The sequence below is a fragment of the Kwoniella dejecticola genome, chromosome 7 (assembly GCF_000512565.2).
Source record: "Kwoniella dejecticola CBS 10117 chromosome 7, complete sequence".
Classification (NCBI taxonomy): Eukaryota; Fungi; Basidiomycota; class Tremellomycetes; order Tremellales; family Cryptococcaceae; genus Kwoniella; species Kwoniella dejecticola.
In genome coordinates, this window is record NC_089307.1 from 620,877 (window position 1) to 640,748 (window position 19,872).

Sequence of the window (19,872 nt, forward strand, 5' to 3'; positions counted from 1 at the left end):
GATCGACCTGATGTATGCAGGAACGAGCTTGTTGCGATGCGTTTGCATTATACTGTACGTGATTGGTCAAGTGCCTTCTTCGCGTTACTCCTGATATACTACCTTCTGCACATATTCCGCCATTTCATCTAGCGTTTGTTGATATTCTGCGTTATCCTGGGTATCCCAAATTTTGGTCCTACATTAACGACTGAAAATCAGTGTCCACTATAATGATTTCCGCCATATTTCCGCCTGCGTGTTAACGAGATTTGTTGACTCGACGGTCGATACTGTAAGTTACTTACTCGTAACCAGAAGAAGACGTGATCTGATACCAGGACCATCCAATTATATGAGACTCTACCTTCCCCTGGGATCCCGAGCCAAATACCATCGGGATATTGTCAGTTCTCGCTTTGTAAAGCAGTTTGACTGTCGCAGACACGCCACACAACACTCAGCTGCAATTCTACTCAGCTCCAACGAGCGAGACAGAAGCAGGGGCAGCGGCAGCTGCCTGGCCTTGAAGGTCTTAGAATCGTCGTTCGGCGCCCCGAGTGAACCGGTCTATTACAGTACTCTATGAAGGACTTACAGAGATGGTCTTTGTCTTTTATCGTTTCGTACGTGGCGGATTTTCCAGTAAGCATCTTGAAAGCGCTAACCGCATTACCCCAGGTTATCTTATCGCCGTCCAACCCCATGAATCCTGGCTCTAACTTGAGGGCGGCCGTCTCTAGACCCTCAAGCCACCTGTGCACACAGCACGATGCCCGATCAAACCCCTCAGTATTAGCTGGTATGCTCTTCGAGACGAGGATCAAGGATCGATTAATTGTACGGACTCACGGATTCGTGTCAACTATGGTGTCGGCTTCAGAAAGGATCTCACTTGCATTGACATCGATCTTGACTTGATCGCACTTCGCGTCGAACAGCTTATAAGTACCTGTTTCCCAGCCTGACTGGAGTGGCGGGTCGCCGATGTTACCCAGCTTATCGTGTCTAGCTAAGACACCGGCTACAGCGTGCAGCCAACTACTCTGCCATTTGAACGACTTAAGATGATGGAGAGAAATCAGGTCAGTGTATAAATTGATGCAGTGCAAGTCAGACAGCCCGGACGTTGATCCTTGGGACTCACAGACTGGACATCGCCACTATAGAGAGACCATCTCTCATGCATTTGTCGTCCCTCTGCAATCACCACCCCAGTCGTTCTGTCGGGCTCGGTAGACTGAGAAAGAGCAAGAGCGGCGTACGGGATGAGTAAGGCTGCTTCTCATGAACGTAAGCACGCGATTTATATACGGCGATCGAGAGGGACATTCATGTGACTTACCGCTCAGCAGTGGGATTATTGACTTCATGGCAATCACAATTCTTCTGCAACTTCTCAAACGGGACAATAGATGACAAAGTATATATAAGTCTTGAAGTGCTTATCCGCAATCTGCCCTACGCCTTGTATAGAGGTTTACCCAGATTGCCATAAGGGTACGCGACTTCTCATAGTGATTTCTCCCACGTCTTAAACAAGCGAGAGAAACATCATGATCAGACAGAGGCAGATCTGAGCATCCTTTCACAGTCCGCTAATTTTCCCCGTCAGGGGTGGGTGAAAGGTATATCAGGATTGACTGTCATAGATACGCTACCTCGGAAATATGCCGAGCCCAAGTCGGGGATCCGTTGACTCGACACTCGCAATCTGCTGGGCCGCATGGCGGGAGGTGGCAATGGCAATTGAAGCCACTCATTCGCCGCATACAGTAGGGTTGTTGAAACCCCATTGCGAAAGCACGCAAATTTGCACGAGTAGAACGGCTCGGTAATTAATCGATAGCGAGTCACCTAGTGCCCTATTGAATTTGGTGTGCGACACTCCTGATTGATCACCCTCGATGAAAGGAGGTTCATGCCGTTTCCTAGATCACTAATCCCCTACAAAGGTGTCTCTGTGTTACGTGTATCAGAAGACGGATGTTCTGGTCACATTTGACGATAATTTGCAGTATAAAGCAAGTCGAGTGACATAATTCAGAAATTATGAGCGTCCAGAGTGTTCTATATTGTGATTATAATCGCAGATACCCAGTCAAGTATCACACGTCTGTCTTGCGGGAACTCAGACAACTGAATCTCTTGTTCTAGCATTAATTTAGCCGACTGCTATCGATTCATCCGAGATGTTGTCTGTCCATATCAACAAAATATGCTGTATGTCTGCTGGTGCATTCGGAGACCCCAATACCTTGCTAACCAAACATCTTCTCTAACGATTTATAGTAGCCATCGTAGGGCTCCTCGTGCTGGCATCAGGAGTTTTGGGCGTGGACCTTGAACCTAGAGAAGGTTCGAAAGCAAGTCCATTGTGTGATAGTCACGGGATGGGCGCCTCGATCTTCCGCCACAACAAACGTGAGTATGCCCAAAGTCTCAACTTACTGTACTTACTGATCCCATCTACCTGGTACTGCAGATGGCTGGGATAGTACGTGGTTCGGATCCTCCGCAGCGGCTTTCGCCAATGCCAATTCCGCCTACCTTGAGAAACGCTACCAAGTCACCGGACAGTCGATCAATGGGGATTGCAAGAACCCCACCGATAAAATCAAGGTCAATTTGGTCCAAGCGGACGGCAAGGAAGTGGAGAAAGAGGTGGAGTATAGTAAAGTGTCGAGTGATGCTGATTGGACTTCTGCTTCCTGGTGAGTTCCCTGCCGGTGTCTAATTGACGCTCAAAAATGCGGTATGCCATTTTATTACTCGCAATCACCGGGACAATTGACGGTTTCGGGATGTTCATGTGACCGCAGGCTTTTGTCAGGATTTGAGACTGCTGCTATCGACATGGGTGGGTATATGGGGCTTGACGGGAGCTCGATGTCCTTCGGTGATCCGACAGACGCATTCTACATGTTGAGCGGTAAGAAGGCCGTGATGGACTATTGGACGGACGAGAAGAAGGATGACGAGAACAAAAAGAAGGAGTTGTGTGAGTCAGATCTCTCAGGACACTGTAGTGGTCTTTCGCAACGTCAGCCCACCCCATTGCACGTATGAAGCGCATCTTTGATACGAGTCACGATGAAGAGCTGATGATGTACTCCACTGGGTATCAACATCCAGTCAATTTGCTCAAGAAAGCTAAGACAGAGCCTATCCTCATTGGAGCCGGCGCGGGGCCGGACACTTTGAATGCCTGGAACTGGTATGCTGTAATGAATGTCGATACTCAAGATGATAAAGACATGTGAGTACATACCTCTGACTCCCTGTCTCCGTGTCTCTGCTTAGGGATGGTGTACTGATGCCGCGAGATGCGGTGCACGTTGCAGGATCACATATTGGCACCCAGACAGCACTGTGGATGCTCATCAGCCTTTCGATGACATATTCTCTGATTTGAGACGGGTCGTTCGGCTTGTAGAGCCCTTAGACTGATGTCAATACTATGTTGATTCCTCAGATACCGTGGATCAGCGGGACTTCGGAGATAATGGCCTCTTGGATACCTCGACGGCTGTTCGCTAGCTTGGGTGTACATCGGTCCACCATTAGACTTCATAACAACGTTTCTACCTCTCATATAATAGTCGGCGCGAGCCCGACTTTCATTATTTAGAAGTTGAATCGTTCCCTAAGTGATTGACCCATCTCCTTCAAGGTTTCTTCTACCGGTCTATACTTCAGACCGAGCACACGGGTCGCTTTCGAGCCATCGTGAATGATTGCTTCTGTGTTGAGCTTCTTCCTGAAACTGGCATCATCGTTACCTTTGGGAATGTTCTTGAGGTCTGGGAAATCCCGGGCAATTTCCTACCAGCCCAAGTCAGTAATGCTTCTTGGAACTCAGGAGGCGGATAGTATGATAAGATCGACTCACAAGAACATATTCGTTGCCGCTGACAGGTCCGTTACCGGTGATGAACCTCTCGCCACTGGCCTCCGGCACAGTCAGAGCCAGCAGATGTGCGAGGGCAGCTGAATCAGACCCATTACAGTCAGACACACAAGTCCAAATTTGAACCAGCTCTGGCACCGAACAAAAAAAGACTTACTATCTCGTACATCAACATAATTCATGCCACCGGCAGGTAGGTCTTTCTCTGTCTTCTCACCCTTGAGCCATGAATAGTAAACAGCCACTGAGGTGTTGAGTGACTCTGGGCTGTCACATTGGTGAATGATAGGACCAAGTACTAAAGGCGGGTTGATGGCGACTCCGTCGAATGGTGGCTTGTTGTCGGAGAAGAACTTCCAGAACGCTCGCTCAGCGAGAGCTTTACTAGCTATAAATATGGATTATGAATCAGCGCCCTGGTCCAGTCAGGATGTAGACCTCTGGGCGAATTTACCTCTGTATTTAGCTTGTCCTGAAGCGTTTTTACCTTGTTCTTCGCACTCCTTAGGCGAGACAACATTCCAGTCTTTCTCAGTAAAGCTGACAGGAGCAGATGAGCACGATTTAGTGATCAGGCTACAGCAGATATCACTCACGTGTGTGGAGGCTTCATGTTCGAGTCCATAACTGAAGCAACGGAACTACGAGCATCACTTTAGTCCACGTTTCTTCCACCTTTACGATGACTTGACCTCACCTAGTGACAACGACTCTCTGAACATTTGGACTAGAAATTGGAGGTCAGCATGATCTGATCGACATGAAGCCCCGAAGCGCAGACTACTCACTTGTTCTTCTTGAGACTTTCGAGGACCCCGACTGTACCTTGAATGGCAGGAGTGAAAAGTTCTTCTGGCTCCTCAGCGTTGAAATGGAAGGGACTGTTGTACGTCACTCGTCAGCTGAGGGCAAGATCGTCCGACATTAGTAGGCTTACCTGGCCATATGAGCTACTCCATCGACCCCTTTAACAGCCTCGTCGAAGGCTCCATCCTTTAAAGCGTCCCGATGATTAGTCGGACACCCTATAGTGCCTTATTGCAGGGGATGAGGGAGGGAAACCAACTCACTTTACCAATGTCTTCTACAATGGCATACTCGAACTTGCCCTTCTTGTCCTTGAACAGATTGGCGAGATATTCTCCCTTGGAAGTACTTCTGACTGTACCCCGAACATTGTATCCTTGATCGAGAAAGGCTTCAACGGTGTGGGACGAGATGTATCCGGAAGCTCCGGTGACGAGGACGAGCGAACCAGGTTTGATAGCGGGCATTGTGACTAATCGTCTCAACGAGGTATATGTTTGGCGGAAAGCGTGAATAATGGTGATGCAGACTCTATCTGTACGAGAGCTGGACTTAGAGGACTTATCTGGCGATGACGGTGTATTTATGTATTTATAGACGGTGAATGAGGAAGTGGAGGTAGTGGAGGTCAGTGATCCATGACGATTGATCTCCTGCGTGGATTTGCGCCTTGTCCCTGACGTTGTCCACCCGTCTTTTTTCGGGCCGGTTCAGTAGCCCAAAGGAGGGTGACAACCTCCTTTGCACGCACAATTTCGGCTTCTTCAATTGCGAGATGTACATTATGAATGAGAGCCCGCAGCTTGCAAAACACACATGAATAACATATCCATCACCTCGGTCGACTCCATCGGTATCTACGCTATGTCCATCAGGTTCTGCCCTTTTAATGGCCAAATTTCTTGAACAGACTTTCACCGGTCTCATAGGTGGATTGCTCCAGTGATTTGTAGTTTATACCTAACACCTTCTTGGCCTTGTCACCATTGAACAAATTCATCTTGCTGGTAGTCTCTTCATATTCTCCTGGTTTGCCAACCGGAACGTTCTTAGCATCAGGGAATCGTTTATGAATTCCGTCCACAATTGCTTGACCCAACAAGTATCCTGCTCCAGTGATGAATCGTTGTCCAGAAGCTTCTACTACCTCAAGCGCTCTGATATGGGCTTCAGCAACTGCAGATTGGGTAGATGATAGTCAGCTTCGCATCGACTAGCGAGTGACCTCACCGAAGACTTACCATCTTTGACATCTACCCAGTTACCCAAAGGTCCTGGTAAGTCAGATTCAGACTTTTTGCCGCTAAGCCATTGCCAGAGGTACGCTATCAAGACGGTCCAGTATGCGTCAGCCCAGACCTACAATACTTTGACAGTGAATGTGCACGTGAAGCAACGTACCGACCGAGGTATTCAGTTTCTCTGGACTGTCTACCTGGTGTATCACTTCACCCAAGACTAGAGGCGGGTTGATTGCTGCGGCATCCCAAGATGGCTTCTCATCCTCGATGAATTCTAACATAGAGCATCAGCAATTTGACGACTCTTGCTGAAGGAGTGGCCTGATGATCTACTTACTCCACAAAGCCTTCTCGGCTAAAGTTTTGGATGCTTGATATGAGTGTCCACCAGTTGACTTGACCCCATTCTTCTCTACGTGCGGAATGGAGTCCTGGTTCCAATCTTCCTCAGTGTAGCTACATACATCATGATAATGAGCTGAGTATGTGTATATTTGGGAAATCATTTCCCAAAGAAGCAACGTAAGTCCAGAAGCGCCTGGCAGGAGTATGCTGGGGGAACTTGAATCACTTACAGATTTGGTGCAGGTCGAGAATCGGTGCTCATGATGGACGCTACCGACGAAGTGATGACTACCCTTTTAAGGTCTGGACTATTTGGGCGGAATCAAGCATCAGATGAGGCTCTAATGGAAGGTTGATCGTGAATAAGCCGATGAACTCACTTGTTCTTCTGGATGCTCTTGAGGATACCGGTAGTACCCTTTACAGCTGGCCCGATAAGTTCTTGAGGATCCTTGACTCCCTCAGTGTAGAAGGGCGACGCCAAGTGAGCGACTGCATCTACCCCTTTGACGGCTTCGTCGAAAACTCCGTCCTACACGACAAGGCCGACAGTGAGCTTTTCTCTTGGTTTCGATACGAGGCACCTCCAAGCCCCTTTGGCAAAATAGGACCGCATACCTTAGTAATATCGTCTACGAGCGCATACTCAAAGTCGCCCAAACCCTTGAAGAGGTCTTTCAGGTATTCGCCTTTAGCTTCTGATCTAACGGTACCTCGAACTTTGTATCCTTTTTGCAGCAGCTGTTTGGCTGTATGCGACGCGATGAATCCGGAAGCACCAGATACCAATATAAGATCTCCTTTGGTGATGACTCCCATTGTGCAGTTGTCTTCGATTCTATGCTCAATATGTTGACGAGGTAGAAGAATTCAAGAAGTCTGAAAAAGACAAATCAAAACACAGACAGACAGGACTCAGAATATGAATGAGCGTATTCAGAACGATATCGATGATCCTCTCTGACGTGCTTGCGGTAATTGCTTTACCCTCGCTTTCTTGCCCTATCACATCATCGACTATGTCGGTGACGTACGCGACCAAAATTCCGTCAAATGCGGAAACTCGGCTTGGACCGACACGATCAGGCTGAAAGGGTTTAAACGCGTGGCTGCTGCAAGCGATCAAAGATAAGGACTTGTACAAGCCTACAAGCGCCGGTTCTTGAGCACTATTATGTGTAGATGCTTTATATCGCTCATTCATTCACGCTCAGGAAGACTATAGAGTTGCCGCAAATTCTTCGAGAGTAGGCTTAAGCCTTTTGAACTCATCATTGGCGAGGTCGGAGAAATTCGTTGGATGATGCAATGGCATATAAGGATAAGCCCTTCATCGTAACACCCAGTAGTCAGCTTTATCATCTTGCCAGGTCCACGTGGGTTGGGAGTCGATACGTACCCATACTCCGGCACAATTGATATCCAGTCCTTTTCCCCCTTGCCAGCCACAGATCTGATGATCTCTTTCCAAGTTTTCTCGAAGAAGTCTCGTTCTTTCGCATATTCAGGATCATTCGGATCAGGGCATTGAGAAGACTGAGTCGTGCCAATACGTGCGTGAATGTGCTGGAACTGCAAAAGGCGTGACAGCTCAGCCATCAACGAGCTCCACGCGTGCTGGACTTGTGAAATGGACACACATGAGGTGACAGGCGGTCGAGCACTTCCACATCTTCCGGGGATATATTCAAAAGCCTTTCACAAACACAGGTCCAGTGCGAGATATCGGCAGTCAGCCGTAATTGAGGTACAGCCTTAACAATATCGGCAGCAATGTAAGGATGAAACAAGCTTCGATTTCGGTGAGTCTCATGGCACACTCTTCCTGCTAGCCCTAATTCTGTGTCGATTTCCAGTGTTTGCCGAAAGAATTCGATGGAAGTCTCTCTTGACCAGTAATCCCTGACCCATCAATCTCTGTATTAGTAATCGTTCAGCCGAAGCCGGTTATCTAAGGTGACTCACACCCCACTCTGTACGTTGATCACCACCGGATCAAATGTTCTGGCTGCAATAAGATTTGCCTTGTAAGTCTTGAGATGGTCGTCCGCGGTCAAGCCTGGCGGACGAGGTCCGATGTAATTGGTCCATGATGAGAAAGTCCTTCATAATTTGTCTCAGCTACAGTATACCAGCTGCAAGCGTTTCAGCATGCTCGCCTGGAACTCACGCGACTGAAGCTAGAAGACCGTGGCTTTTGATCAATCTGCTCAGCTCACCAAATCCCTCTAGCGGTCCCGCTCGATGTATGTTTAGCTCGATACCATCTGCGTCGAATATCGTCAGCTCAGCAGCGGATCAAGGTGCAAGATCATTGTCTTGTCTACTAGGGGAGTTACGTACCAAAGCCTAGCTCTTTGGACCTCGCAATGAGGGACGGCCATTCGGAATGGTCGATGTTCCAGGTCGATCTGAACCACAGGACTTTCATGATCAGCTGAACAGTCAGCAGCAGAAGAGTCATAAGACGGCACATAGAAAAGAAAGCGCAAGTAAAGGCGGTAATCGTGCAGTTATAGGTCGCTGCAGGAAACGCAAGGCAGAAGAGCAGCACGTTTCCACCGGTGCTCGGACCGGTCGGTCGGATGATCCGTTCAAACGCATTGCCTCGTTACATAGCCGAACATACAGATTCATGACTTGTCTGGGACGAGAGAGCACTGCCTTGATAGCTGATTACAGTCATTCGACCGTCAAATGGCTTGTCTCTTTGGCCTGATAGGAAGAAGTTCGGGCTCTGCTCCTGTGAGATTAAGGATGCGCCACTTCTGAAGCGAATGGATTGGCTTCGTACGTATTACATTCTGCTACAAAGGTGGCGCATACAAATCGATGAATGAAGCGTAAGACGAAAACCGCGAGTTGATCACAAACCATCTCCGGGCTTGAAGTACTGATTTGCCCATCTATAATCGTATGGAGCCGCTCTATCTGCGAATCGCAGATCCGTTGCTAATCGGATTCTGCCAAGCGGATCTCGGTTGACTCCAGAGGCATGGATCATACAAGGATGATGGAAGACAACATCTCCAGCCTCGTAATCCGCAATCAGCCATCTTCGTTTTTCACCATCTTGCTCCCGAGCGAATTTACCACAATCTTTGCTCAATGTACCTCGCTCTACCATGTTCACGTTGAAAGCCGACATTCGCTGTTCATCGGATAATGTCGCATTGATCCGTGTGAATTCCTCTTCGATCGCATTGCCCAATGGCACAGAGTTTTCGAGGTAAATGAGGCCTCCTGATTCAGGCGGGACGTCTCCGATCGGAACCCACGCTGTCAATGATGTAGGAGGTGCCGCCCGAAGAAAAATCTGATCGAAATGAACCTTGGTTGCTGTACCTTCAGACTAGTGAGTCGAGGCAATAGTAAGGTTAGCAAAGTTGAGATGATCAGACCCGTTAATCTATATAGACAGTGGCTTACATTTGGCACATTCGAACGGAGAAGTTGACGTTTGAAGAGCAATGGATCTTCCCAGTCGGGCTTGATTCTCTTGACCATGTTCATAATATGTCCATCTTGCGCGAAAGTCTTCACGAAATCTTCCTGATGAGCTGAGACAGACTTCGCCAAGAAGTCACACTCTGCTTCCGTAACACCTAAGTGAGAGGCTACACCGGGTCCAGCTATTTCGTCATTGTGGATTCATTTTAGCTTCCGTGATATGAACCTTTGATTGGGGTAAGTGCGGCTTACCGAACTTGTGAGGATCGCCACCGCAGAAGATACCATCGGTAGGATCACTTCCCTCTTTGAGCACGCCGGAGGAAGCGACATATTCGAAGTATGTTCTTCTCATAGCGAGCACTTTTTCTCGAGGGATAACTCCTTTGACCCAAACAACTCCATCCTGCTCGTACCTAGTTCGCAGCTCTTCATCACTTGCGTCGGAAGCAAGAGGTTCAAGCCATCCTAAGACGTCCGGATCGATCTGCGGTGTCATCCACACGGGTTAGATCCCACAACCTCGTTTGGATATGATGAATGGCACTCACCAGTGCCCCGGAATTATCTTCGATTTTCATATTGCCCGCGAAACCCCACTTGGGGCTCTCGTAAGCCATAGGAGCAGGTCTAGAAGCCACAGCAGCCATGTTGAAGAGGGATTTTCTATATATATTTATATGCGGGGCCAGATTTCCTAATAAAAGGGGCAAATCGAAAGTGTGGAGTCGAAAGGGGACTATAACGGAACTACAGGTCGAATTTGGCCAACAGGAGAGTCTATATATACCGTGCAGTCAACCTTGTAAAGATAAGCAACAGATTCTCCGTGGGGACGGAATTGGCGGCCCGATCTGTTAATCTGCTCAGCTGCTCAGCTGACCATAGACTAGAACCGGACATACCTAACCGGGCATATCTTCTTTTCTCTCTGCATTTTCCCACACCACCTGTTGAACTTTGCGCATCCATTTTCAGTTCTGTTCAAAACTCCGGTCCTCAGCTGTTTTGCCTTGCTCGGTCCAGCGAGTCAACGCGGCTGTCCTCCGCTGCTATCCCATCAGATGATTTGGGCGTCTAGTCCAGGCCTGTGGGAATTCGATGACTCGGACCGTCTTCCGGGACCACCGTCGATGAGCGGACCGATGCCGCGCGCCACCTGACCTTCCTACTGATCTTGCGCCAACATCCAGGTTTAAAAGTGCGGAAGACAACGCGATTCTCGGACCGCTCCGCTTATGTCAAGGTAAATTGCGAATTCCCCAATACCATGCCCCGGCCCCTCCGCGCCGCAATGAAGCGGACATAACGTTTTCCTTGCTTCTTCCCCTGTCGAAAAAGGAATGCGAACGAGGAGGGGATCTCCAGCGGCCCGGGGGGACCCTGTAGGGGTGTGTTGATCGCTATCAACCCAGTGATCAACCCCGGGCTGAATCTCCTATATATCCACCATCGGGACCGTCATTGGAATCCGATTGCCCCTGTTTTGCTGCCAAAACCCCTCATTTGACTTAATCCCTACCATCCGGCAAAGACAATGCTTCAGCTTCAAGGTAAAGTCTCCCGCAACCCTTTCCGGGGTATGCGAAGACACTCCAGATCGTATATGGTGCGTTCCGATCTATCGTTGAAACGCCTTCTTTTCAGCCAGCAATGGTCCACTGACGACATAAATAATGTCTTCTCAGCTCGCTCTCGTGTGCTATTGGGGCGCGATGCTCTTCGGATACGACACAGGTGTAGCTGGGTCCACCATTGCTTTGCCCGGATTCATAAGGGATTTTCACCTTGAAGGCAATCCCATACATGTGGCGAACCTCAAATCCAACGTAGTTTCTGTGCTCCAAGCAGGCTGTTTCTTCGGGGGTGAGCGCAAGCCTGCATTCGCATACCCATAGTCAGTATAGCCGCGGGCTGATATGCCTAATACTGTATTCTATTCCGCTTCAGCTCTGGGCGCAGCACCTATTTCCCAAAGATTCGGACGAAAATACACTTTGATGGGCTTCGCTGCCGTCTTTTTCGTCGGTGCCGCCATTCAGACAGCCGCCAAAAACAGCTTAATCCCTATCTAGTGAGCTTTCCGGCCGTCGTACTTGATCTGGAGGCGACACGTATTGGCTGATCAGGTTGTTCTCGCTGGGATGCAGTATTGGAAGAGTCCTAGCTGGTATAGGGGTAGGAGCGATGTCCGCCGTTGCGCCTCCCTACGTATCGGAAAACGCGCCAAAGGAACTCCGAGGTCGAATCACCGGTCTATTCCAATTCATTCTTGCTAGTGGGGTAATGATCTCCTACTGGATCCCATACGGCGTTTCGGTACATATCCCTACGTCGACTCTACAATGGCGGATCCCGATCGCCTTTCAGATGGTGCCTGCTGGGTTTATGGTTATCTGCCTGTTCTTCGTCAGGGAGTCGCCCAGATGGTTGGCCTATGTCGGCAGGGACGAACAAGCTCTCGAAAACCTCGCTTGGTTGAGGAAGACGTCCACGGATCACCCGGAAACCCTCGAGGAGTTTGCAGAGATCAAGACTGGCTTAGAAGATGAGAAGAACAGCACGTCAAGTAACCCATATAGGGAGTTACTCCAGAAGGGTCAATGGCCAAGATTGCTTATTGCCACTAGCATGATGTTCCTGACTCAATGGTCTGGTAGGTGATGTGTCCCCTCGATTGCTTGATGTCTCACATGGACTGACATTTGTTTGATCTCAAGGTCAAAATGCGATTGGATATTACGCCCCATCGATCTTCCAATCAATAGGCTTCGAAGGCACCACTCCGTCTCTTCTAGCATCAGGTATATACGGAATGTAAGCCTCATCATCAGACGGTCATCGATGAGGTGGAATCTTTCAGCTTACTATGACGATTCTGCTCGCAGCGTCAAATTCGTCGCCACGGGTGTGTTTCTGATGATCGGTATCGAGCAATTCGGACGTCGAAAATCCTTGTCATTCGGAGCATTCTTCATGGGGATGTTCTTCTTCATCATCGGCTCCATCATATACACCCATCCTATCAAACAAGGCTTAACTTCGATCCCCCCTTCAAGTATCGCCGCGGCCACAATGATCTATCTCTGTGAGTCGTTCAAACCCTTTGTCGTATAAGAGTGCCACAAGTTGACGATGATGATGATGATGATGCTGATGTCCGACTCTACTGTAGACGTCGTACCATACTGTTTCTCTTGGGGGCCCATCGCATGGGTCTACGTCTCCGAGATCTTCCCCACAAGCACTCGAGCTACCGGTGTATCCCTAGCAGCCGCCACTCAGTGGCTTTGGAATTTCGTCCTAGCAAAAATAACACCCTTTTTGACCGAGAAACTCACAAATGGTCGTCTGTTCTTCATGTTTGGAAGTATCAACATGTTGATGGCGACGTATTCTTACTTCTTACCTGAAACAAGGGGATTGTAAGTTTTCTACCACGCCTCACACTCCACACTCTTCGCTCTTCGCTCTTCGCTGGCATCCGGCCCGCTGCAATCTTGAAATTGAAAAATCCTCTCTTACAATCGATTTTGCGGATATCTGATATAGGTCATTGGAAGACATGGACGTCATCTTCGGTGCTATTACGCCCGAACAACGAAAAGCCAATCTTGAAGCCAGGGAAAGAGGCGCGTTCGACAATGCAAGACAAGCTGATAACGATAACGATAATATCGGAGCAGACGAGAAGGAGAAAGGCGAAATTGCGCATGTGGAGACTGTTCCAACCACCAGGCGATAGATTGCTCGACTCTGTCAACTTGAGGCAGGCGACGCAAAGGAGAGAGACGGAAGAACGAAGTACTGCATGACAGGACACGGTTGTAGGGTCCGTATATAGTGAATCAGTGATCTTGTACAGACGTGTAGACAAACATGCAAATGTAGTATACGTATGAATTATGTGTAATTGAGATAATGCATTTATCTGAAGGTTGATCTGGGCGAGTGATGATGATACTGTATACACACAAAGAAGAAATTGGATGTAGACGCAGCACTGGGTCTGCTGAACTGGAGGGATGATCATTTCGTTCATTTGCGGTTCATTTGATTATGTTCGTTGAGACATTACTCATAATTGTTTTGGCACTTGTCTGGGTTCTACATCGTATTACCGTATGATAAACGTGACTTCGTTAGGTTGACTAATTGGCAAATTGCGAGGATGGTCGAGCACGCCTGTTCTGACCCGATTGTCCTGGTGGCTGTAAATTCTGTCGCTCTGTATTGCTTCTATTACTGTTATTGATATCAGACCAATCTCCTGATCCATAAGCACTTCGTCTTCCCCAACTACTAGGTGGCGGCGGGCTGTTCTGACTGGTACTGAGGTTGGAAGGTATATATACCGATTGCGAAAGCGACGAAGAGTCCCGTCTATTCCGACCTCTGTTGGAAGTGGGTTGATTACTGGTATTTGCAGGTAAAGGCGGTTGTAATTGCGCTTGATTGCCCATGAACCTTTGCGAGGGTGTGATTGGTGGCGGTCCGAATTCTCCACCAAAGACTGACTGAGCACCCATATTCGTACCATACGAGTACATTCCACCTCCTCCTTGTGGGTTCAAGCCTAAACCTAGGGTTGAGCCTGCAGACGGTGACGGTGGAGGTATGGGGTAACCATATGGTTGGCTGGGAAACATCGCTTGAGCTTGAGGATTACCGTATACTGCCATGGGATTCGGATATTGTCCCATCACACCTATACCCCAGCCCATATTGGGCATCTGGGATGCTTGACCGAAGGAAGCTGGTAAAGTATGATTGGTCTGACCCGATACGCAAGATTGTCGTTCCCATTCTTCCTCAGAAGCACGGTAAGCGGCAGCCATGAATTGCATCTGCCATTGCTGTTTCATCATGTTGCTGATGATCCGGAAGACTGTCAGCTCCGCTGTAAACAGGACACCGATGGTAGTGATACCGCCGTAGTGCGGTGCGAGAGAAGCGCAGTAGGGAGTTGGGTATCTGGGCACGGATGCGGTGTGAATGATGCAGGAGCGAGGACGGGGTCCGGAATGGAGGAGTATAAGGTGGAATCAGGCTCAGGACGAGCTCAACGGAGGAGAAAGGGACGAGGGAGGAGAGAAGAGCGAGAGAGAGGTGGGAAGAGGGAGGAGAGAGGGAGAGGAGAGGAAGGAGAGAGGGAGGAGAGAAGAGGGAGAGAGGGAGGAGAGAGGGAGAGGGGAGAGGAGAGGGAGGAGAGAGGGAGAGGAGAGGGAGGAGAGAGGGAGGAGAGAAGGGGGACAGAGGGAGGAGAGAGGGAGGAGGGGAGGAGAGAGTTAGGAGGGGAGGAGAGAGGGAGGAGGGACAGGGTCAATGGGTGAAGGCGAAGGTGGAGGAAAACCAGCAGCAGGAATCTAAGTGGTATCTCAAGCAACTCACCGCATAGCTTCGGGATCCATCCCTCCCATACCCATCGGGGGCATCATCCCCATCCCCATCATGTGATTCTGGTTCTGAGTTGGATTTGAATTATATCCCATTCCCATTCCCATTCCCATGTTAATCGAGGTATTCCACTTATTTTGATTTTGCCCCATCGAAGAATGACTTCTTTGTCTTCGATCTTGGCCTTGAATTGGACCCGGCTCGCGAGAGATCTATATACGAAACACCACATCAATGATCGAATACAACTTTGGTGTCAGGGAATCAGTCCATGCTGGGTGACTTACCTGTTTCCCGTCGTATTCATTATTTCTGTCAGTATTAGTGGGACCCTTCTTGACATTCACCAGAGGCAGCGGCAGCTGCGATTGAATTTCCTGCAATTTCCTCACATCAGGATCCTTGGGTGTCATAGGTTGATAATTTACCGATCCACCCGTTCCACCCGTCGTACCTGATCTCGAACTATCCGGACTAGCCGTCTTTCGATGTCCAATCTCATTTTCAGGTAATTTAATCAAAGTCTGCGCAGGAGACCGTTTGATAGCTCTGTGTGCTGTCGGATTAGGGGATGGCGATGACCTGGAGTTGGAGTTTGGATTCTTTGGCTTCTCTTCTGAGGTGGTACGCGTAGGCACCGGTGCTCTTGGTCGCTGTTGCTGCTGAGACGATGACGATGGTGGCTGAGGTGGGGGGTGTCTTGAAGACGGTGGATGCTGCGAAGTCGGCGGCGATTGTCTTGACGTCATCGGTTGGCGCTGCGAGTCCTGTGAAGACGAAGTGGAAGCTTGAGCTTGAGCTTGAGCATGATTTCGCGATTGCCCGCGTGATCTCAACTGAGGTCTGAAAGAAGTCATAGAAGTCGGCGAAGTGGAATGATCAGTCGACAGATCCTTCAGAGGCTGGACTACCGGACCAAGCTCAATCAAGGTTTTGGGCCTGGGCGCATTGGGCATGTCTCGTCGAGCGGGAGTATTCAAGGAAGCGGAAGTTGCCAAATCAGATACGCTGGGTGATTTACCAAGTCTACCTAGAGGTCTATCATCATCTTCGTGTGGCTGTTTGAGAGTATCATTAATATTGCTCATTGTCATACTTGAGCCCAGGCTCGAGTACATAGAAGACACTCGTTTCCTATTACTGCCCGTAGAGGGTTTCCTGGGTCCGAGGGGCACTTGTCTTTCGCCCGTGGCAGTAATGGGACTATTCATCTTGCTTTTCCGCGCGCCAGCATTAGAGGAAACTCCGACAATTGGTTTAGCCTGAGCTTTGGAACGAGGAGTCATTCCTGAGCTTTCGGCCGCGCTCGTACTTTCGCTTTCTGTTTCGTCTTCGCTCTCTGTGGAATCGTCCTTCGGGACTTTCCGAGCTTTGGCTCTGGCGAAGCTTGATGAGAACTCCTGATTAGCTTTAGGACGCTGGGGAATGGTATGATCCTCTTGTAGACGTTCGATGTGGTTGTCAGGCAAATGGTCGCTTGTCGGTTGTATAGCTTGCACCGGATACTTCTCGTTATTGTTCGAGGCAGACATATAAGCGATGCCGGCCAAGCGCTCCGCCAGTGGCGATCGCACTCGCTCATCCAGGTCCGTCTCAGCGTGCGTATTCGTAATTGTACGCTGCTGGCTATTCGCAGGGGTAGAGTTCTCGGAGTTACCACCCAACGCGTCCATCGAGGAAAGGACAAACGCAGGATCGAACGTTTCTTCGATTGTAGACGGTGGATGCCATAAGCCAGAAATGATCTTCATAGGCTCCTGCAATAATGACAACTTCTTCCTGGCATTCGGCGAAAGACTGTCGGGCGCAGCGGCGGTCGCAGGGAGATCTGTGGGTTGTTTGGGCGGAGTGTCCGGCATTTTATCCGGAGGCAAAGGTAAGTTCAATTGACCAGGAGACGCGTCTCCAGGTTCAGGCAAGGGAAGAGGAGCGACAGGTGGTCCAGGTGCTCGAGCTGGACTCGCATTATCACCCTGTCTGTCCAATGGGATGTTAGGCGTTCCTCTGCTCACAGAAACAGACGAAGGGGTGGAGTGAGTAGAATGCACGGGTCGAGCGGGCTCGTCGTTGATGAAAGGCGCTAAATGCGAGAAATAGCCGTCTATCGGCTCTATCTCTTCAGGAGAGGTCACGAAGCTTGCATCGTTGGCTTGTCCTGGCGACTTCGCACCCGGTGGAGGATTCGGAGTCGATGCTCCAGACACTGAAGGACTATTCAGTGCTGAGCCTGTATTTCCGCCAGATGCCTCTTGGGGCTTAAGATCACCCCTGGAAGATTTGCCACTCTTGACGACAAATCCACTTCCCGCTGAACCCCCTCCGTTTCTCTGGTGCCCTTGCTTCTGTCGGTGGACCGTGAATGTGAGAGTTGGATTCGGGCTTGACTTTCTGGCTATCTCTTGTCCGGGTGTCAAAGCTGGGCTGGCACGACGACTGATATTTGGAGTAGCATTCGGACCCGGCTTGAATTTCACATCTTGGGTTGGCTGCTTCGATGCGAGACTCGGTGATTGTGATGTGTTCTGCTCCGGAGTCAGCTTAATCGCCGAATGCGCTGAGGCTTTTTGGTCAGCGGTGATTGCAGGCGAAGGTTGCCTTTCGATCTGATAAAACATCGTCGAGGGTCTTCTACTGTTATTGGCTGGCGTGGACTGTATAGCAGGTGAAACATTATTCGAATCTCGCATGTTCGATAGAGATTGCGAACTCTTCTCTCTCCTTAAATCCTTCCCTTTGATCATTCCTAGCGGTACATCATCATCATCCTCGTCGTCTGTCGCATGATGCAACGGAGAGTGTTGTCCGGAGGCGTATCTCGGTGTCATCGCACCATGGCCTATATCGCTCATGGTCACGAGGTTTTCGCTGGGTCTCCTGATACCTTTTCTAAAAGCAGCTACACTGACTTTGTTGGCGGTCATGAACTCTTCTCCAGTCGCCGAGCCCAAAGAGTGGGCTACGCTGGCAGGACGTGAAAGTGGTACAGGGGGCGGGTGAGCGAGAGCGTAGGATGATGGCGGACTCGGCATGTCTTTCTGTGTCTGGGAAGAGGGCGAAGGAAATTCGTGATTTCCGATGACGGGCGAAGTGAGAAGGTCGGCAGAGGATATGGAAGATCTAGGGTCTTTCCTCACATGCGCCAAATAATTTTCCAGTTCTCCTGCGCCTTCGACCTCCATCATTCCAGATACATGTCTGAAGCCTTTCAGCTGGAACGAACCATCGTCGGCAGGCTTCGAATTCTCATAATCAATTGCTAGCGAAGTACGGGATGCCGATCGGTTGAAGGGATTGTGAAAAAAAGATGAGGATGGTCGACGCAGCTGCGGAGGGCGTGGTTGGCGGGGTATGGGCTGGTTGATATCGACTGACGGACGGTCATTTGTAAGGTCTAGTGAAGTGGCATTACGTGAATCTCTGCGAGGTGTAGGTGAATGAGACTTTATAAAAGCAGATGAATCAGCGATCCTTCTGCAGTCCGCTTCCACTTCGACTCACCCGCTCAACCTCATCTGTATGACTCTTACTGGACCTCCTCGGTCTCTTCCAAAATTTTGTTTTCTTTTCTGCCGACTCCAAAATCTCCACTCGGTTTCCATCGTCATCATGACCATTCGAACTACCATGAGTTGTCGATATTTGCGAGACGTCTCCCTCGACCTCAGATAGAAGATCCTCCTTGTTTACGAAGACGATCGATTCATTGGTGACTGAGGGTGTCAGTCCTTCATTTGCACTATCGTTCATCTTGGGCGGTTCAGTCTTTTGGGAAGTAGCGGGTTCCTGAATGGCAGGTATAGGTATCGGAGGGGGATTAGATTGTCTCTTCAACCACTTTTCAGGCGGAGAAGAACCTTTCGATCCGCTATCCACTTCGAAGTCCCATTGACCTAATATCCCTCCGACTTGCCTGAACTGCCCACTCGCTATTCTATTCTTACGGTTTGCGCTAGACGGAGATCCATTGAGATCGTCATCTTGATCTAGGATATGTTCTTCCTCCCCTTGTGCGTCCGGGTGTATCTGCTCCGGAGGCTGGGGCGGTGCAAATGAGTCAGCAGCGAGGGGGCGAGTGTTGGACAAAGGTGAAGTTGAAGAGGGATCATCGAAAGAGAGTAATGTAGATCTTCTTCTTTGTTTCCCTTTCCCCTCGGGAAGTCTCCGACTCGTTGATTGAGGTGTGTTGGGTAGAGAAGTCGTACGAGGTTGAGTAGGTATATGAAGTGGTCTTGAACTCTCATACGGTATACCTCCGATCGGATCTTGGTCTTGATCTGGGGCTTGGGTATCGACTGCGGGAAGTTCAGATGATGTGTGCAGTGGACTTCGCCCTGCCCCCTGACCTTGATCTTTCTCTTTGCCTTTTCCTTTCTTCCATCGTAGTCTGGAGGCGATCGAGTTATTCGAGGGAGACGGAGGAGGTATACTTGGTCTCACCAACTTTGACGTAGACGCTGACGTTGAGCCTGATGGGGATTCTATCTGAGGCGTGTGAGTAGTCAAATGAGTGGAAGACGTTGGCGTTGTAGGTCTAGCTGAACCCTTTGACGAAGTCGATTGGTTGATCGATTCATTGTGATTGTGATTGAGCTCACGATTACGCTTGGATATCGAAGTTGATGCCGAAGCTGTGGGTGATGATGTTGATGCGGAAGGTGAGGATTTGAATCTCGAAAAGAGGCCCATTATACTCCGTCTGATCTAGATCTAGGAACGGGAGTCTGAAGTGATAGTGACAAGAAG

At 49.4% G+C, this 19,872-nt stretch overlaps 8 protein-coding genes across 8 annotated transcripts; 2 read left to right on the top strand and 6 right to left on the bottom strand.

Moving 5' to 3' along the window:
• Positions 1 to 84: 84 nt before the first annotated feature.
• On the bottom strand, positions 85 to 1,168 carry I303_105865 (uncharacterized protein; the record flags this gene model as incomplete). Its single annotated transcript, XM_018409176.1, has 5 exons — positions 85 to 178; positions 288 to 414; positions 578 to 735; positions 832 to 1,040; positions 1,127 to 1,168. 5 exons carry the CDS (start codon positions 1,166 to 1,168, stop codon positions 85 to 87), a joined length of 630 nt encoding a protein of 209 aa, XP_018261448.1.
• Positions 1,169 to 2,171: 1,003 nt separating this feature from the next.
• I303_105866 (uncharacterized protein) lies at positions 2,172 to 3,429 on the top strand (the record flags this gene model as incomplete). The annotated part of the gene is made up of 6 exons (XM_018409177.1): positions 2,172 to 2,202; positions 2,272 to 2,403; positions 2,465 to 2,693; positions 2,802 to 2,980; positions 3,115 to 3,238; positions 3,324 to 3,429. The coding sequence occupies 6 exons, from the start codon at positions 2,172 to 2,174 to the stop codon at positions 3,427 to 3,429; spliced, it is 801 nt and encodes a 266-aa protein (XP_018261449.1).
• Positions 3,430 to 3,606: 177 nt separating this feature from the next.
• Positions 3,607 to 5,163, bottom strand: I303_105867 (uncharacterized protein; the record flags this gene model as incomplete). The annotated part of the gene is made up of 9 exons (XM_018409178.1): positions 3,607 to 3,804; positions 3,872 to 3,969; positions 4,047 to 4,277; positions 4,344 to 4,429; positions 4,486 to 4,530; positions 4,587 to 4,616; positions 4,678 to 4,770; positions 4,827 to 4,882; positions 4,960 to 5,163. 9 exons carry the CDS (start codon positions 5,161 to 5,163, stop codon positions 3,607 to 3,609), a joined length of 1,041 nt encoding a protein of 346 aa, XP_018261450.1.
• A 419-nt stretch (positions 5,164 to 5,582) lies between these two features.
• Positions 5,583 to 7,101, bottom strand: I303_105868 (uncharacterized protein; the record flags this gene model as incomplete). Its single annotated transcript, XM_018409179.1, has 7 exons — positions 5,583 to 5,872; positions 5,938 to 6,021; positions 6,098 to 6,211; positions 6,275 to 6,393; positions 6,513 to 6,590; positions 6,663 to 6,814; positions 6,901 to 7,101. The coding sequence occupies 7 exons, from the start codon at positions 7,099 to 7,101 to the stop codon at positions 5,583 to 5,585; spliced, it is 1,038 nt and encodes a 345-aa protein (XP_018261451.1).
• A 400-nt stretch (positions 7,102 to 7,501) lies between these two features.
• I303_105869 (uncharacterized protein) lies at positions 7,502 to 8,713 on the bottom strand (the record flags this gene model as incomplete). Its single annotated transcript, XM_018409180.1, has 6 exons — positions 7,502 to 7,610; positions 7,682 to 7,854; positions 7,923 to 8,184; positions 8,248 to 8,385; positions 8,453 to 8,549; positions 8,626 to 8,713. 6 exons carry the CDS (start codon positions 8,711 to 8,713, stop codon positions 7,502 to 7,504), a joined length of 867 nt encoding a protein of 288 aa, XP_018261452.1.
• A 435-nt stretch (positions 8,714 to 9,148) lies between these two features.
• I303_105870 (uncharacterized protein) lies at positions 9,149 to 10,382 on the bottom strand (the record flags this gene model as incomplete). Its single annotated transcript, XM_018409181.1, has 4 exons — positions 9,149 to 9,634; positions 9,712 to 9,914; positions 9,985 to 10,219; positions 10,284 to 10,382. 4 exons carry the CDS (start codon positions 10,380 to 10,382, stop codon positions 9,149 to 9,151), a joined length of 1,023 nt encoding a protein of 340 aa, XP_018261453.1.
• Positions 10,383 to 11,269: 887 nt separating this feature from the next.
• I303_105871 (uncharacterized protein) lies at positions 11,270 to 13,477 on the top strand (the record flags this gene model as incomplete). The annotated part of the gene is made up of 8 exons (XM_018409182.2): positions 11,270 to 11,341; positions 11,421 to 11,598; positions 11,683 to 11,806; positions 11,883 to 12,388; positions 12,453 to 12,549; positions 12,621 to 12,820; positions 12,908 to 13,157; positions 13,285 to 13,477. 8 exons carry the CDS (start codon positions 11,270 to 11,272, stop codon positions 13,475 to 13,477), a joined length of 1,620 nt encoding a protein of 539 aa, XP_018261454.2.
• A 406-nt stretch (positions 13,478 to 13,883) lies between these two features.
• I303_105872 (uncharacterized protein) lies at positions 13,884 to 19,815 on the bottom strand (the record flags this gene model as incomplete). The annotated part of the gene is made up of 4 exons (XM_018409183.1): positions 13,884 to 14,604; positions 15,124 to 15,341; positions 15,417 to 18,569; positions 18,628 to 19,815. The coding sequence occupies 4 exons, from the start codon at positions 19,813 to 19,815 to the stop codon at positions 13,884 to 13,886; spliced, it is 5,280 nt and encodes a 1,759-aa protein (XP_018261455.1).
• Positions 19,816 to 19,872: the final 57 nt, after the last annotated feature.